The sequence below is a fragment of the Sinocyclocheilus anshuiensis genome, unplaced genomic scaffold, assembly GCF_001515605.1.
Source record: "Sinocyclocheilus anshuiensis isolate Anshui unplaced genomic scaffold, SAMN03320099.WGS_v1.1 scaffold997, whole genome shotgun sequence".
In the NCBI taxonomy this organism is placed as follows: domain Eukaryota; kingdom Metazoa; phylum Chordata; class Actinopteri; order Cypriniformes; family Cyprinidae; genus Sinocyclocheilus; species Sinocyclocheilus anshuiensis.
Window position 1 is genome coordinate 3,175,743 of NW_015555715.1, and position 17,386 is coordinate 3,193,128.

The window sequence follows — 17,386 nt, forward strand, 5'->3', positions numbered from 1 at the left end:
ATTATTTTTAATCTCCGTAGAATTTCTCGAAAAGGTATTTTCTTAAAAAATAAGGCTTAATTGACTGAAAGCACAAACACTTCTCAATCTGTCTTCTCAACAAACATGCTCTGCTCTTGATGATGTGCATTGAGATTGGATTATCACATTCTTTTGAACTTTCCACGAACTGTTCAATTGTCGCACAGAATTTCCTCTATCTTTGATCACCAGTTTAGGTGAAAGAATTAATATGTCCGCCTTCCTGTATTGTGAGGTCCTTTCTACCGATGGGAACCAAGATTAGGCTATTAGGAAAACCGGATTCTTCTCGTGATCTCCGTAGAAAAGGCGCGGTCGCGAGAGCGTGGAGAAGACTTGTCATCGGTAATATGGTGGAATTTAAATAGATTTTATTTTCTCTAAGGCGAATTACTTTGCCTAGCTTATACATAGGAGCACTCTGATTAACCTGTAATCGTTTAAAAACGTCCTCATGAATGCTGCAGAACAATAAGAATAGGCTACATACATAAAGAATACACAGTATTACAAAGTCAACAGCAGTGAGAATCCAGAACAGTGTTGGAAAACAGTCCAAAAATCAGAGATCTCTACAAGATTTATAGACCAAGATTTTAACTTGTAGAAACGGTTTGACATTCCCACAAGCAATTCCGACATTGTGAAAAATGTTTGAACTCATACCGAACATATACTTGACATTGTTACAGCACCTTGGAGGACTAGTTCATATATATCTCTCATCTTTCTCCAGTGAGAGTCAGCTAGCAGAACATATCAATCCAAGTGGCTCTTTCAAATGCATTTTAATTGGCCTAACTTTTGCTTACATAATAAATCTACAACGCATTCAACCAAAAGAAATTAAAGAGATAATAGAGCTGCCATTTTTTTGCTGCTCATAATCATCCAACATACTCAGAACAGGGCTTTCAGGAAATGGCTCACACATGCCCTATTACATTTCATTGTCCCCTCAAGTCCGAAAATGAACATGTAATAAGTAATTGTTCAAAGTAACTGAAGATGACTGATCAAGCAACCAGCTTTCATCATGAAATTAGGTGTAAGGGGGTCCTGCACCCGGAAATGACATTTCAGCACCACAGACAGCAACTGGCAATGGCTTTACTTTTTGGGCCACCCAGCAAAATCAAAGCAGAATTTCCCAAACACAAAGTGCTAGCTGGCCAGCTCTGACCGGCAGATGCCGCTGTAATAGAAGTTGACTACAGTTATTACACACAAAGCAAAAAAAAGGATGACGTTGTGGTTTGGGAAAAGTTTATGATGAAGTGCATTGTCTGAAAAACCAAAAGAACATTTAACAGATTTACTTGAATAACAGTCTAGAATAGCACCACAAAAAGGATGATTGTAACATATTCTTAACATAAATCTAGAACATACAATTATTAATAAAATATTGAGGTAACAACTTAAAATACATACATCATGGAAATACATATTCTCAAAAATAGTTCAGTTTTTTTGATTGTGACAGCACAAATAGAAGCCCTGCTCCAAGCAATCCAAGTCCAAACACAGCAGCAAACCTCTTGTGGGGCTTTCCTCCCTGGCCATTATTGGAGACTGGTTGACGAAGCTTAAAGTTGTATTCTGTGTGATCCACCTAAAGAGAAATGAAGAGTTAAAAGAGGATACATTTTTATTATTAGAGCACACTATGTATATGTGTAGCACCATGTATATTAGTACCATATGTTGTTTGCTTTTGGGATTTGATAGAGCACTTCAGCAGAACAGATTTGGAGAAATTTAGCATTGTATCACTTGCTCATCGATGGATCCTCTGCAGTGAATGGGTGCTGTCAAAATGGGATTCCAAACAGCTGATAAAAATATCACAGTAATCCACAAGTAAATCACACGACTTTTATTTTAACCAGAAGCAACGGCTTTAAAGGTCCCCTGAAATGCTTAGAAACACGCAGCGTTACTCTACGTGTTGACGTCATTTTAACTGAAACAGGAAGACGGGCGGGACATATCAAGCAGCCCCGCCCCTTTTTAAAATAGCCAATAGCGTTCGTTTATATCACAGCTTAGGCTAGAGCCGTTCAGAGCCGTTGAGCTCCGTAAAGCCGCATTTGAACAGGGTATGGCCAGCCACAATCTCATCTATATTGCTATAAAATATAGCATTCTGTGTAGAATTCAATTAACGTTAGCTCCTATACATTTTGTGGTCTGCGCCGACTCGCGCATGTGATCCGCTCCGTGCTATCGTGTCTCTGGACCGGAGCAGAGTGTGTGTGCGGTGGTTAGCGTGACACAGCGCGAAACCAGACTTCTTTTTTCCTCAATGGAAAGCATATTTACACTGTTTGAATCGTTCCCTGTCCCCTATATAGTGCACTACGTGCCATTCACTGTACAGAAAATACTAATTCTGTGGACAAGTGACGAATTCAGCCGCGGCTTCAGCGTCTATTTTATAGTGTAGGGGGCGGGCGCTTCTGATTCTAGAGAGCATTTGATTGGACAGAAAGTTTGATGAGAAGCTGAAGTATGATGTGACATCAAAAAAATCGTTGAGCCGTTTTGGCAGAAGTGACGAACTGCAAGCTTTGAATGCTTATATCTTCTAAATGCGAATTTTGTCACTGTTTTGGAGCACACTGCCTGGACAAAGTTTTTTTTGGTTTTAATGCTTTATTAATTCAATGCCACAAGAACATGAGGTATTACATATTTACATGATAAAATTAACATTATTAGCTGCCAGAGGAAAAAAAAAAAAAAAGGAAGAAAATTACAAAGGTTAATGCTTTCAGAGCATTACATGTTTTCAATGCTTTTTTTGTTTTTTGTTTGTTCTAAGAGATTTACATATAATTTAAAGTCATTTATAAAATGTGCAAAATTTGGTTTACATTGAGCCCACTTCTTCTTATGTATATGGAATTTTCCTAACAAAATAAATGTATAATATGTTGTTCTTTACAATTCAAATTTTCGTTTTCTGTATAAAAAAGTACATCAAATATACAAATTTCTATCATACACTCTATTTTTCTGTTAATAAAGAATTCCAAATCCTTCCAAAATAATCTCGAGGATTGGACAGAAAGTTTGATGAGAAGCTGAAGTACGATGTGACGTCAAAAAAAATCATTGAGACGTTTTGTCGGAAGTGACGAACTGAAAGCTTTGAATGCTTATATCTTCTAAATGTGAATTTTGTCACTGTTTTGGAGCACACTGCCTTATATATAACCTTAAGACTAACATATTAATACTAACACCCACAAAATGTAAATTTTGATTTCATGGGGACTTTAAGTTAAAAACGTCTTTATGGATTTGTTTTTTTACAAACTCACAGCTTTTAGCTTCACATGACGTTAACTGATGGACTGAAGTCTTGTAAAAAACTTATCACTTGTGTATTGTGATTTTTTTTATCAGCTATTTGAACTCTCATTCTGACGGCACCCATTCACTGCAGAGGATCCACAGGTGAGCAAGTGATGTAATGCTAAATTTCTCCAAATCTGTTTTTCAATGAAGAATCAAACTCACCTACATCTCGGTGGCCAGAGGGTGAGTTAATTTGCCTCTATATTCCACTGGAAAAACTCTCCCAAAATCCAGTATTTCACATGTGTTGCAGCATGAGTATCAGTTATAATAATAATTTATGCATTTAGCAGACGCTTTTATCCAAAGCGACTTGCAGTGCATTCAGGCTATACATTTTTTACCAGTATGTGTGTTCCCTGGGAATTGAACCCACGACCTTTTGCGCTGCTAACGTAATGCTCTACCACTGAGCCACAGGAACACCTTACACTTACAGTTATGGTGTAGTGCAGGGGTGGCGAACGTCGGTCCTGGAGAGCCGCAGCCCTGCAGAGTTTTGCTTCAACCCTAATCAAACACACCTGAACAAGCTAATCAAGGTCTGAAGGGTTACTAGAAAGCTACAGGCAGGTGAGTTTTAATTAGGGTTGGAGCTATTGCGGCTCTCCAGGACCGGAGTTCGCCACCGCTGGTGTAGTGGAATGTTTCTTATGACAAGACAACACACTACCTGAGAAAGCATTCTATATTAGGATTCTATTCAGATGGGTTGCCACAATCAAATGCTGAATGCTTTGAAAACACCAGGAGCTACAGCAAGCTCCAAACACATCTGGTTAAACTAATTCCACATTGAAGATTGATGAGAGTTTCCCTGGAATGTGCTAGCGGATAACATACTCAATTTATTTGTTCACAACTGATTACCCTTCATCATCATGAAAGAGACTATAGGAACATCTAAGTGGGATGAAACGGCTGCCCCTGTTGGTCTCAGTATTTTTACTAGACAAAACTATTGTAAATAGAAGCATCAGAGAAGAAAGATGAGGACATGAAGGAATGTGGACATGACTGACCTTGCTGAGCAGGGTCTTAAGACAGAGAATCTCTTTCTGGAGGTCTCCTGTCTGAGTTACTAGCTCGGTGCAAAGGGCTTGAGCCTCTTTCTTGGGATCACATGTAAGAACAACCTGTCAAACAAAGGCATCACAAACAAGCAGGCACAAAACATTAGATACAATAGCTGTCTGCTTACTACCACTTCAGTTGAAAATGCTGAAAATGACTTGAAGGTTTAAAATACAATGGAATAATTTGTTCCCATTTATTCAAGGCTGTAATCATGGATAATTTCAGGCATTTGGAGAAGTCACTCTTAAGAGGCCATGCACATTTAAACTGATGTAAGCATATGGCCCATTAGAGTTTTTTGACAGATGAAACCATTTTGAAAGTAAGGTTGCATTATTATTGTTGGTAAAAATGTTGGTTTAAAACATTGTGGCAGAGATCAGTCATTCACAAATATTGGGCAGTCCAGTCTAGTCACACCTTTTTGAGCATTATTTGCTTTAAAATGACCATCCATAATGTTCTTCAAATTCTATTTTTTTCTCGCCATGGAACACACACACACAAAAAACCCTCTCTTTTTGTTGATTTTGACCATGTCTATACATTTTTCCTATTTTTACAGTGTTTTGTGTACAAACATTTGGCTAATGTACCGTTATTTTAATTGTTTTTTATTTATTTATTTCAGATCCACTCCTAAACCGCACATAAAAACAAAAATAACTATTGTTGGTTGCTTTACATGTCAGTCAGATATTCTCTTTCTTTCTAAGTGGGTGGAATAAAAAGCAATGTAGACCAGACTTCCACAAATCAGAAGCCTGGCTACACGAGACTAAAGAAACAGACAGGAATACTTCTAATTGGTCATGTTTTACACAGGACGCAGACACTTAAAGTACACAACGAACCTCAGAGGGGCTACGTGGGAATCTGCTGATGACATCCTGTAAGGTTTCTGTCAAGTAACAGCACTGCTGTTTCAGACTGATCAGAAAATTAAGGAAATCTTCCCTCCTGAGAAAAAGAAGAAAACATTTATCAAAAGACAACCTTTGTTCATGAACTTACGAAGTAATCAAATAAACTTTCTACTTCCTCTAGAGTGCTGCAGCCAGGGATGACATATTTGTAGGCCAAAACCCGGAAATGAGCATTTTAGCACTTCGCATCGCCCTGATGGGTTTTTGGTTAAATGCCTGAAATAACACAAGCTTAAGACACTTTTACATTTTATTCTATGACATAAAATCCATCAGTAATTCGCCCTTGTGCTTTTTATTTTTAAAGCTTTTATACTCATTTTGAAAAAACGCAGTTGCTAACAACTAGTTCAAAGGTTGTCAGGGGCATTAAAAGTCATCAAACCGAACAGGTAAAACTCCTCTACACAGCCTGATTTTGTTTATAAATCACACTTTTGTGAACTATTTTAACTTTTTTTTTTTCAGAAGCTTAGTGATGGTGACATTGAATTCATGCAACCGTGATGTAGTTTGTTTATAGCATATTAGCTTTTTACTTCTACCAATTGTAATTAGGCTTAAAAATTCAGAAAAAGTTGTTCATTTGTGAAGATTATCTTGATGAACAAAATATGTAAGAATCATAAACCATGTGTAAGAAAAATTTTATAAAATCTGTTACAGTATATCTATCTATCTCTCTATCGATCGTTCTATCACCCAATGGTATCAACCAAGTGATACCATTGTTTCATTAAATATTTCCTTCAGTTCTCTTTATCCTAAAATCCCAAACATTGAAAGCTGAAGCAGATATTTCTTAAATGACCAATGGTATCACTTGATTTGGTGACAGCATTCTTGGCGCACTTCTGCCATCACTTACAATTTCAAACTCCTGTAATGGCTCACACATACCACGTGATGTTGATGGTGTTATCTTAACATTTCCCCAAGCAGCCGTTTTCTTCTCCTAACACTCTGTCAGAGCCTGTGGTAAACACTGTCAGACACTGTGGAGTTACTATCTCCTCCAGGACGGAGAGATGGGCTCTGATCGTCACTTTGTTAGTTTTTCTATGACTGAATGAGTGATGGGCTTTTGTGGATGACTAAGTGCCACCGGGTTAATGCCACCGTACCAACAGGCACCATGAGCAGATCCATCATTTTCCATCATCAGGTCACATTCACAGTTGATACATTTTAAAGGGGTCATATGATGCGATTTCAATTTTTCCTTTCTCTTTGGAGTGTTACAAGCTCTTGGTGCATAAAGAAGATCTGTAAAGTTGCAAAGACTAAAGTCTCAAATCCAAAGAGATGTTCTTCATAAAAGTTAAGAGTCAGCCACACCTACCTAAAATGGCTTGTTCTAACACGCCCCCACATATCTACCTCACTATGTGGGAAGTACACCAAATAATGTTATTTTTAGCAGCATCATATGACCCATTTAAATAATCCAGCCAACCAAAATAATAACAGTTTAATAGACTAATAATCTTATTGTATCTTTTTTGTCCTAAAAATATCAAAGCTACACAGAGTTATCTTCCGGAAACAACTTATGAACTCTTGTGAAAACAGCAGTGCTTATGTTTACATACATCCCATTAGGCAGGAAATCACCTGTGGCAATGAATTTCACTGTAACTCTATATCCTTTTAATGTGTGTTTATGGAGCACCTATCAGAAGAGGATTTAACTGCACAATTTACTGAGTGTCTGTCTGCCCTCTCTGTACCTCCTTGACATTGAATAAAGAAATTACAGATTGATTAGATTCATTAAGTGTGGACTTTAAAGTCAAACATGGCCGCCACGCCACGCCATGCCACTCCTCGCCATCATCCGTCAGAGCCCGGTGCATGCAGAAACGGCACTAGTTAATTTCTCACCTTATAAATCATTACTAGAGCTTAAACCATTAAGACAGGCTTACATGGAAGCCTTGTCAAGACACTGTTGTACTGCTATGAGTTCTGTAGTGCTTTAGCTGCACTGCAGACTGTTACCAGCATGGGAAACGGTTCATAGCACTAATGATGAATGAACAAATATGGTTTGGATATGATGTGGATACATAATAAACATACAATAAAGTTTAGATTAGCTTGAGGCTAAGTGAGCTTTACCCGCTGTCTATGTTATTAAGAGGCGTCAGGGTATCCAGATCTACTTTATCAAGGTGCATCAGCTCCATTGTGCTGAGAATCTTCTTTAGATCCTCAGGATTAGTTACGCCAATCTAAGAGAAAGAGAGCTGATTTATCCTTGTAAACCAACATTTTACGCAAGATACAATATATTTAGTTTTTTTAGATGTATATCTATCTAATATCTAAAAATATGTATATTCATCCAAAAAGTATCCAATTCAGTATAATTTTAGCCATTAACTCAGAAAACAAATGTTTGTTTTGCACAAAATTAGTGTTTTTTTAAATCTTCTCATCTATTAAAAAGACATGATTTACATACCTTTTCCAAGTCCCCCTTCTCCATGATCAACAGGTCACTCCAAGTGACGTCATTTTCCTTCCAGTAAAAAAAGAAACAGAGGTGTAAGAGACACTGGAGAAGGAATATTCAATAGAGACAATAGTAATTACCTCATAAAATGCAGGTAAATCAACATTGCAGTTCATTTACAATGAAGGTCTATTGGGCAATCATACATTGCAGTCGAACAAATGTTAAAAACAAACTTCATCCACAGGAATTGTGGTGGTAACACAAACCCTAAATTAAATAATCTAAAAAACTATTCCCAAGGGACAAAAGGACAATTTGAACAATTTCACAGATCAACTAATAAACATTTGAATAAATAATTAATGAAAATATGTTAACAAAAATATAACCTTAACGCTTCTGGAACACTGGCCCCATAGGCTTCTATTGTAAGTGCATTACAGTAAACATTTGTTTTAGTGCAACAGTAAAATAAATCGACTGGCTCACCACCATGATGTCCGAGAGATGATCCAGATTCAGACCATGCAGCAGAAGTTCAATATCACTCAGCTTAGAGGAACTGTTAGGTCAAACAAAAGAATGAACCCACATTTACAATATTGATATTTGAGCCTAGCTGCTTTCATGCTGACTTGTAAAACGATTAAATATATTTTATAGTGAGGACCAGCATATGACTGCTATACATCTGTATATTTAATTACATATACCGCTCAAATATTTTTTCTCTTATGCTCACAAGGCTGCATTTATTTGATCAAAATCACAGTAAAATATTACAATTTAAAACTGTTTTCTATTTTAATATATTATAAAATGTAATTTATTCCTGTGATAGCAAAGCTGAATTTTCAGAAGCCATTACTCCAGTCGTTAGTGTCACATGATCCTTCAGAAATCATTCTAATATGCCGATTTACTGCTCAAGAAACATTTCTTATCAAGTTCTAAACACAGATTTTCTGATGAATAGAAAGTACAAATGAGCAGCATTCAGTTTGAAATGGAAATCTTGTGTACCATGTCTTTCTTTCAAAATAAAAGGATTTATTTTCATTTTCAGTCACCACTAGAGGGCGTTACAAGCCAAGTCACAGACACAGAGGCTCACCTCTCTTTGCAGGCAGAGGAAAGATCAGCGTTGTGATTGAGAAATTTATACAGTGCCTCAGCTTTGGAGGGTGCACTGACATTTACAGTAGAGAGCTCTGTAGAACTAAGGATCCTGGAGATCTGAAAGAGCAATGATTTTAATATTTCTCATTGTCAAGCCCAAAAGTAAATTTTAAAATAACATTTCTATGATTTCTTTGACATTGGAGATCACTTCAGATACAGAGGTGATCTACCTCAGGGTAACTGGACATTTTAGCCATGTCAGCTGCCATCTTCCCCATTTTGGTTTTGATGAACTTATCCGCTCCTAGTTGAAGCAGTTTCAACACGGCCACTTCACGTCCATATTGCACTGCTATTATGAGGGCCTGCTCAATCAGAATAATATTAAAGTGTGAAGTGAGAACGCATATAATATAATAATAGATACAAACAGACAATGAATATGATAAAATGCAGGTAAAAACAACTTTGTTAATTAACTCCTTATATTGATGATCTTACCGTAAGTCCATTATCATTCTGAAAGTTCAGCTCCGCTCCATGTGAAACCAGCAAATTAATCACCTGACAATAGCCATCTCTGGCTGCCAGCATCAGACACGTCATACTGCTCCTGAGCAAGGGCACAAAACAAGACACAACAGAACTGCCTGATGTTACTGTGATCATGCTGATGGCAATAAATCACATACAGGGGTTATGTTCTCTGACACATTTATATTTAACATGAGTCATTTATTGCATTAAACTGAGATGGAATTGACAGAAGCAAACAAAGCAAAACTTTAATAGTGATAATCTAAGCCTAGTGACTTGCACCATTGGTGTTTTTTGCCATAGTCACCATCTTAAAGTACAATACAGAGTGTTCTGGCAGTTTCACGAAAACAATATCTGAAATAAATAAAACGCTTGTGAGTTTCAGACGGCACAGAAATTCAAGCTTGTCACTTACTTTACACCTTCTAAATATATCTGTAAACAACATGACCTCTCAGATTTGTTGAACCAAGCAAGTTTTGAATGCAACGTCCAAAACTTTTTAATAATTAATTTGCACAAATTGTAGTCAGTGTTATTTTAGTGACATCGAGATACTATTAATAGTTTTTTTATATATATTTTGAAATGACCAGTTTCATTTTAATTTAAGTTTTAGTCATATTGTTGTTTGTTTGTTTTTTATTCATTTTTTCCCCATTATGTTCATATAGTGTTTATTTCAATTTTTGTAGCAATTTTAGCACATCAAGTTAAACTGAATGAAAATTACAAGTGTTGCCTCGGCAAGACATTTTATTTGAGTTAACGTATTTTATTTAAAAAAACGGTAAGTATTTTATGGTTTTAGTTAAAAATAATAATCCTGAATCTTGTGGGGGGGGGGATACTTCATTCAATGAGAAAGTGCATTACTAACTGTCAAGTTTAATAATTTATCTTGGTTCATTACAAAAATAACTTTATATTGTATTTTAATCACAATTTGAAATCATTTCGCATGATAAACAAAAACTGTACCTCTAGGCTAACACACCTTACAGTTACAATTACTCATAAAGAACTACTAAAACAAAACTTAGTTATGTCTGATATCTTGCTTAGGGCACCAAGTGAGCTGGACATCCATTGAAGCCCCCTCATAAACACAGGCACATGACGCCCCTGTTTGTAAATCACCTTAAATCGAAACTCCATTCAGAATAATCAAATCACCATAAAGAACACTACGGCACCAAAGTAAACAAAGACAAAAACATTTTACACCTTGCTTGGGAATATCGATCGCCTGTAAAAAAAAAAAAAAAAAGAAGGAACTTTCAAGTTGTCTGCGTTCAGAGGTTGTGTCACTGTCGTAAATATACAGTTCTATCTAAAGATCACAGTGTCAAACATCACACCATAAATCTATGGGAAAATCCTGACGCTATTAATCAACCTGGGTGGCATTTCCCAGAGAATGTGACGGTGGTGAACTGAACTCCACAACATCAGACACAGGTGAGCAAGGGCACCATCATTCTTCATCTTGACATTATCTCCTCGCTATCTACGCATTTCCCCTTCAGTGACTGTATTTGTAACAAATGTGTGCAGTCTTAAATGCATTTTCCCAGCATGTCCTTCTACCAAAACCAAGGGGAGCAATAAGAAAGCTTATTGAATCAATAAAACAAGATCCCAATTGCTGTAAACAGGGTTTATCCTATGGGTAAAGCAATAATTTTTCAGTATTTACATCAATGGGAGTAGCAAGAAGCTGCTATAAATGCTTCTCATATAAATGCAACAATAACTAAGCTGATGTTTGAAATCAGAATCATTTGGAACAACATATGCTTGTCAGCAATGGCTGCTCAAAAGCCTCACTGGGCACATCATCAAATAAACTACATGAAAGAACGGAAGAGGCAGTTGCAGAAGACTTGCATGCTCAGCAAAACATGCTTTCTGTAAGGTCACTGGGCCCTTTCAAACATTCAAACCTTCAACCTGATTTCAAATCCTCGAGCTTTTATTTTGGCGAAATGCTTTAAACTTCTTGAATTCATGTAAATTAACACATGGCTGCGCTTCACTCTGTGCAACAGACTATGTAATTATTTAAATAGCAACCTTTGATTTGATAAATGCACTAAGACATATTGAGATTTCACTTTTATTTTGATTAATTGTGCAGCCCCATTAATTTCTTATAATTATATACTTGATTAAATTATATAATCATAATGAGGCATTTAAACATTAATAATAGGCCTGTGATTTCACGTGTGAAAGAGAATGGAAACCAAATGTAAAATTTTCATCTCAGCAATTTTCAAATAATGAATCTCAACTAATCTGAAACAGACCCTCTTCCCAAATGATGTCTTGCTTAGTCTAAGCATACTGTATTTGTTAACAAAAAGATTTAGGGAAATGCAGCTGCTGCACATTGTAAGTTATGTGTGGAGCACTAGGGAGAGCAGAGGAAGAGGATGAATGTTTGACAGGCCCATCACTTGCCAACATCTCCCTGTTCCTTGTTACCGATCTTTAAATATTTTGTCTGGATAGGACACAATCACTTTGTCACCAGTCAAGTGAACAACATGCTTGTTGACACTCCAGATCATGTGAGCGGTTTGGGTGGCAGATGATAAGCAGCTGGAGGCTGCCCTGAAAAATGCCTTAGTCAATAAACTATTGAGTACACATCACCTCCCACACAGAGTTGTTCGAAACACTGTCTAGTCAGTGTTAATGTTTTGTAGCTGCTGGGAGAATTTTTTCACATACTCTCAATCAACAGGGCTTGACAGAGCTGGTGACTATCTGTTGTTAGACCCCGGATGCATGTAGATGAGATGAAGGATAAAAGTCCACAGTGAGGTCTTTTTAAAATGGATAACTAATTTTATACACTGGGCATGTTTGCTGCAGTCCAAGTCTGATTGTTCCCTATGCCCCCGTGGCGTTGGTCTGGTTTCACATTTACTTGATTCCTTTGAACCCTAGTGCATTTGCGTTAATCTTACGTCACCACAAACGTGCATGGAGCATGACAGAAAACAGAACGCGGGTGAATATGTTGGGTTATCAATTAATTTGGTGCCGTTATGCACAGCAAAGTGAACGAATGAAGGCTTGCACACTGACTCTTTTGAGGAGAAAGCTGATTGCGAACCATTCATTTGCTGCCCTGATTGTACTCACTTTGCACAATTACACTGCATGCTCACTCTTGCTCCTATTCTACAAGTGCTTTGTTGAACTAATGATATTGTTATTGGATGAAACACATGTGCAGGTTACTTTACTTGCTGAACAAGTGCGCACCCAAGTCGATGTCCTGTTTCAAACTAAACTGCCAGTGTGAAAGCACCCTAAAGGCTAATTAAAATAAGTAACATCTTGTTTTTTAGTTGTTTTGGCTTATTTTCAACTATTTTAAGTCATCTTGAGGCCCTCTTGGAAGTTTGCTGAGGCCTTCTAGTGGGCTCCGTCCCACTGGTTGAGAACCATTGCACTAAATTCATGCATATTTCTTTCATTTTGAAAATCATGCACACTAACAGGAGATACATAATCAATAATACTGGTAGGCTAATAAAAGCTATACGAGGCCCAGCTGAATGCTTTTTATTTTGGTAACCCCTGTTACTGGACATTTACACTCAAGTGATAAAAAAAGGCCATCAGTAACTAAAAACTTTTGTATGACAGCGCATCCTGGTTGCTACATGTCAATAAAAGCCCAAACTGACCTGCAAAGTGACTTTCTTACCTGTTGCAGACATTCGGGTCAGCGTTGCGACTGAGCAGCAGAGCCACACACCTGGAGATCATCTCTTCTGTGGCAGACGCTGCTGTGCAAGCAGCCATCAGAACTGTATAGTGGTCTATATAAGGATGTTATGGAAAAACACAGACATACCACTTCATAATTAAATTATAATACGCAAAAAAAGTTCTGCAGTGGTATTGTTCAAACCACAGGATACACATGTTTGCACATACTTCACGTTGAGTGTCATATGGTCTAATGTTGTTGGACACTGCTAGTGCTTCGGTCACATATCCGACCGGGAGCAGTCTATGTTAGGGGTTTGTGTGTTGTGATGATAGCTGCGTTTAGACTGCAGGAGCAGGTCTTCTTGGGAGTAGGATGCAGACACAGTTTAGTTGTGTCTGCGGTGGAGCAGGAAAATAAATAAAGCTCCAGTGTTGGGCCAACGCAATGACGCCAGCACCACACTCTGTATACCGCCATTATCAATCACTTCTGCACTCTTCCCCTTCTGTGCGGAACACAGACCAGGAAGTGGCAGCTGCATTCACATTTAATTATTTCCTGTCTAAGCCCGCAGCTTCAGTTGTTCGAGACCCCCTCTGGAACTCTTCTCGGTGGACACGGTGGAAGTGTCTACATCGCTTCAGTCGCTCATGTGCCGGCATTTCACCATGACCAACAGATGCATTCAATTTTGAAAAAAAAAAATGAAGAGAGCCAGTGTAAACCAAACACACACCAGCAGATTAATGACACGTTACGATAGCTCGGCATGTGCGTCACGAACATTAAGTAATGGCAGATGAAGGACACTAAGGCAAACTCTAATTGGTTTCCATCATCTTTAGCACGTGGGTTGAAATCAAAAGAATGTAACCTACTTCAATGTTGACCGTATTAATGAAAACCAAACTATTCCCCCTGAAGGATTAAGTCTAGCCATACTCTTTTGATTTGATATCATTGGGTTCCTTCCCTGTGGCTGATGCAAAACCCCATCCTCTCCAATAAAAACCCACAAGAGTCACAGGAAGGCCATGTAGTGCAACATCAGATCGACAGCACCTGCTCTTACCTTGTCAAACTCAACCTTTGACTTTAAATTCTCAAGGGTGCATTGAATATTTTATTATATTATTTTAAGTGTCCAATAACAGAAAAACAACCCGTCCCAAAAACCCACACTTGCGGTCTTGGCCAGTTGCACGTGACAGGAAGCAGGTGTGCAAGACTGTCCCAGGTCTGACAAATGCCAGAGTTCAGTGCCCTTGACAAATGCTAAATCCACACTATTCCTAATATCGCTTCAGAGTGGTTTGAGTATTTGAGACTAAGCATATCCCATCATTCATCATGTTCAGGAGCTCATGTTCTCCAAAATCACAAGACTGAGAAAAGCTTTTCATTTAATTAGATATTACATATAATTTGGTGGTAAAAATAAACAGAAAATGTGTTGCACATTTTATTGGAGCAGAGATTTCTATGTGTATTTTGTAAAACGTCTCCAATTGCTTTTTATAATTTCACAATTAAATTAAGGCTTCACAATTTTATTGTTTTGTCTGTTACATAATCCTGAAAATGCATTTGGAGGTTTAAAGTACAAAGCATTGAAATGTGTAAATAAAGCTCTGTAAAAAAATTTACTTGCATTTTCACAACATTTGAAAACTTAAAATGGTGGAAATTAAGACAAGTGGTGCAAAGTATTGGGACAGGCCCCTTGTCTTGTGTGAGTATGCAGAAACACCTAATATCCCATTTCATCATTCGAAATGAAGCTCTGACACACATATCAATGGTTTTATGTGCGTCTTTCCAGAAAATGTGTGTCTTTCGGGTAACAGAGAAACCTCTCGATTTACCTCTGCTGAAGTTTGCACTTGCACCATGATCCAGCAGCAGTTCAGCGAGCTCGTAGTGGGCCACATGGGCAGCGCACATGAGAGGAGTCCAACCAAAGCCAAGCCGTGTCTCCACGTCCAGACCTGATAGATAACGATGAGATATACATATTTTTTTAAGTTTATGACTTGTGTCGCCCAAATAAACGCTATAAATCAAACACTTACCACTGTCTAAGAGCTCGCGCAACAGGTCGACATTCCCTGTAGTAATGGCCCTTTTCAAGGTGAATACTTTATCTTCTCCATTCGGGTGTGCTTCAGAAAACTGCCAGCAAGATGAAAATGTAGATTTTTTAATCATGCGAATAATTTGTGTACATAACTATCTTAAACTAATGGCCGAATGCTGGGGCGACACGACTGTTGGACGTGAGAAGAACCTTTTCTTTTACCTCAGCGCATGGTTTTTTGTTATTATCAGAATATCCAATGTCCCACTCGTCGCTACTCCCATCACTTTCATCGCCTGCAGGAAAGGCATGTCCAATCTCGTTTAACATGACTATGGTAAACTATAAGGACTATTCCTGTTCACCTGTTTATTTCAATAGCAACTTCTTATTGATGACCGACGTAATGACGTATACGGAAGCCACGCCCACATGTGTGTGTTAATGAAACGACCAGTGGAGAAGCGTTAGTTCGTGTTCCAAAATGTCTATCGTTTAGTTTTATTCTGTTTTTCCAATGAATGTAATCTGTTGCTGCTTCTCAGATATAAAGACGCATATGGGCTATTTTGTTGATTATTCCAGAGTGTCTAGATAGTTTAAGCAAAATAAAGTTATAGCTAAATACATTTTACTTAAATAATTACTGCATATATGATCATCTATTCTAATCTAATTGACTGATAAACCAATTCATTTTATTAAAATACATAAAACCATATAACATAAGTATGAGCCCTGTGATAGACTGGCCATGTGTCCAGGGTGTTTGCTTGCACCATCTGCACCCCGAGACAAATGGGATAGATTCCGGCGTCCCCATGACCAGGCAGTTTAGAGAATGGATGGATGGATGGACATATATGAGATTCAAAATAAAATAAAAAAAATCTGATTATCCAAGGACATAATAAACGTCACTCCAGCATTTGCAAGAATATGTTTAACTAACATGTATAGTCACATCAGTAAGGTTAAGACTGTCAGTTTACTAAAGTCTGCTCTTGTGAATTCATGCATGCTGTAACTAACCTAAAACTTTCTCAGTGGAGTCAAAATTGCCTGCTGAGTTATATATATATAATAAAATTTTCAATCTTTCATAGGTAGGCTATTATGCTATAAACTCAAGGTTGCCCAAGTTTCCACAAATTCAAATTTGCTTAAGTTTTTTAAGTTTTGGGTTAAAAATGATCATGTTATCCATAATAATTTAAGAATTAAAAAGAACATCTTGTGCTTCAGTGGAAGCAAGAACATCTGACCTTTTTTTTTTTTTTTTACAATGGAATTAAAGTGGCCAGTGTCGCAAATATTCTAATTTGATTAGTGACAGAAATAGTGCAGCATCTACAACATTTCTTCTAAATTAGACATCAAACTCTTCTCTTTTATTTTCTATTATTTTGTTTTACAGTGTTAAGATTTTCAGTCTCTTTTGTCATTCATTTTAACTATTAAATTTTTTTTTTTTTTTTTTTATTGGCAGCATTATGAAATAAGGAAAGGTGCGAAATTAAACAACAGCTGCAGTTGACTTTCATGTGTTAAAAGTATTGACGTTCTTTCTCAAACACCCCGAGAATTCTCTGATGATGACACGCCACTTGCTCTTGTGAAGCAACACGTGAGCATCTCTGTAAAAGACTGACAGTTTGAGGATGACATGTCCAAAGGATCTGTGGCATTTGGGGCTGAGAGAGCGCACTGCTCTCACTGAATCACAGCGCTGCTGTCAGTATGCGCTCTTTATAAGCGAGTTACTTCTCATTAACGATTGGAGACACGAGAAATTCTTCTCATCATCTAAATACTGGCAGCGAATATCGACGATATCAGTGCTGAACTGTACGCACGGTGGAGGACAGCGCCTGAGAACTTCATTCAGCGGAGAGGCATTAAGCTGACACCCGATGTAAGCGTGTCATCCCCGGGGTACTTTTAGGATGCAGAGATCACCTGTGGAGGATGCCAGCTGCCTCTCAAAATACTTTTTCTGGTAAGATGCAACCAAAATATGAAATGTTTTAGATGTTCTGTGTGTCCACGTGTGTACTAAC

At 37.6% G+C, this 17,386-nt stretch overlaps 1 protein-coding gene across 2 annotated transcripts; it reads right to left on the reverse strand.

Moving 5' to 3' along the window:
- Positions 1 to 799: 799 nt before the first annotated feature.
- LOC107672320 (ankyrin repeat, SAM and basic leucine zipper domain-containing protein 1-like) lies at positions 800 to 15,747 on the reverse strand. Of its 2 annotated transcripts, none has more exons than XM_016465466.1 (13): positions 15,549 to 15,747; positions 15,322 to 15,421; positions 15,115 to 15,237; positions 13,241 to 13,355; positions 9,475 to 9,586; positions 9,204 to 9,338; positions 8,966 to 9,087; positions 8,341 to 8,413; positions 7,858 to 7,914; positions 7,512 to 7,624; positions 5,319 to 5,424; positions 4,410 to 4,523; positions 800 to 1,636 (listed from the first exon to the last, which is right to left on the reverse strand). In XM_016465466.1, exons 1-13 carry the CDS (start codon positions 15,654 to 15,656, stop codon positions 1,475 to 1,477), a joined length of 1,440 nt encoding a protein of 479 aa, XP_016320952.1. In that variant the 5' UTR covers positions 15,657 to 15,747; the 3' UTR covers positions 800 to 1,474. The 2 variants fall into 2 exon arrangements, with proteins under 2 accessions (XP_016320952.1, XP_016320953.1); XM_016465467.1 differs by having other exon boundaries at positions 15,575 to 15,733.
- Between the last annotated feature and the right edge of the window lie 1,639 nt (positions 15,748 to 17,386).

Excerpts from the sequence above, each read along its gene's own strand:
- LOC107672320 (XM_016465466.1), bottom strand. The coding sequence starts at position 15,656 with ATGTTAAACGAGATTGGACATGCCTTTCCTGCAGGCGATGAAAGTGAT. Across the intron at positions 9,587-13,240 it reads GACCCGAATGTCTGCAACAG|GAGCAGTATGACGTGTCTGA; the intron begins GTAAGAAAGTCA and ends GCCCTTGCTCAG. Across the intron at positions 9,339-9,474 it reads AGAATGATAATGGACTTACG|GCCCTCATAATAGCAGTGCA; the intron begins GTAAGATCATCA and ends CTGATTGAGCAG.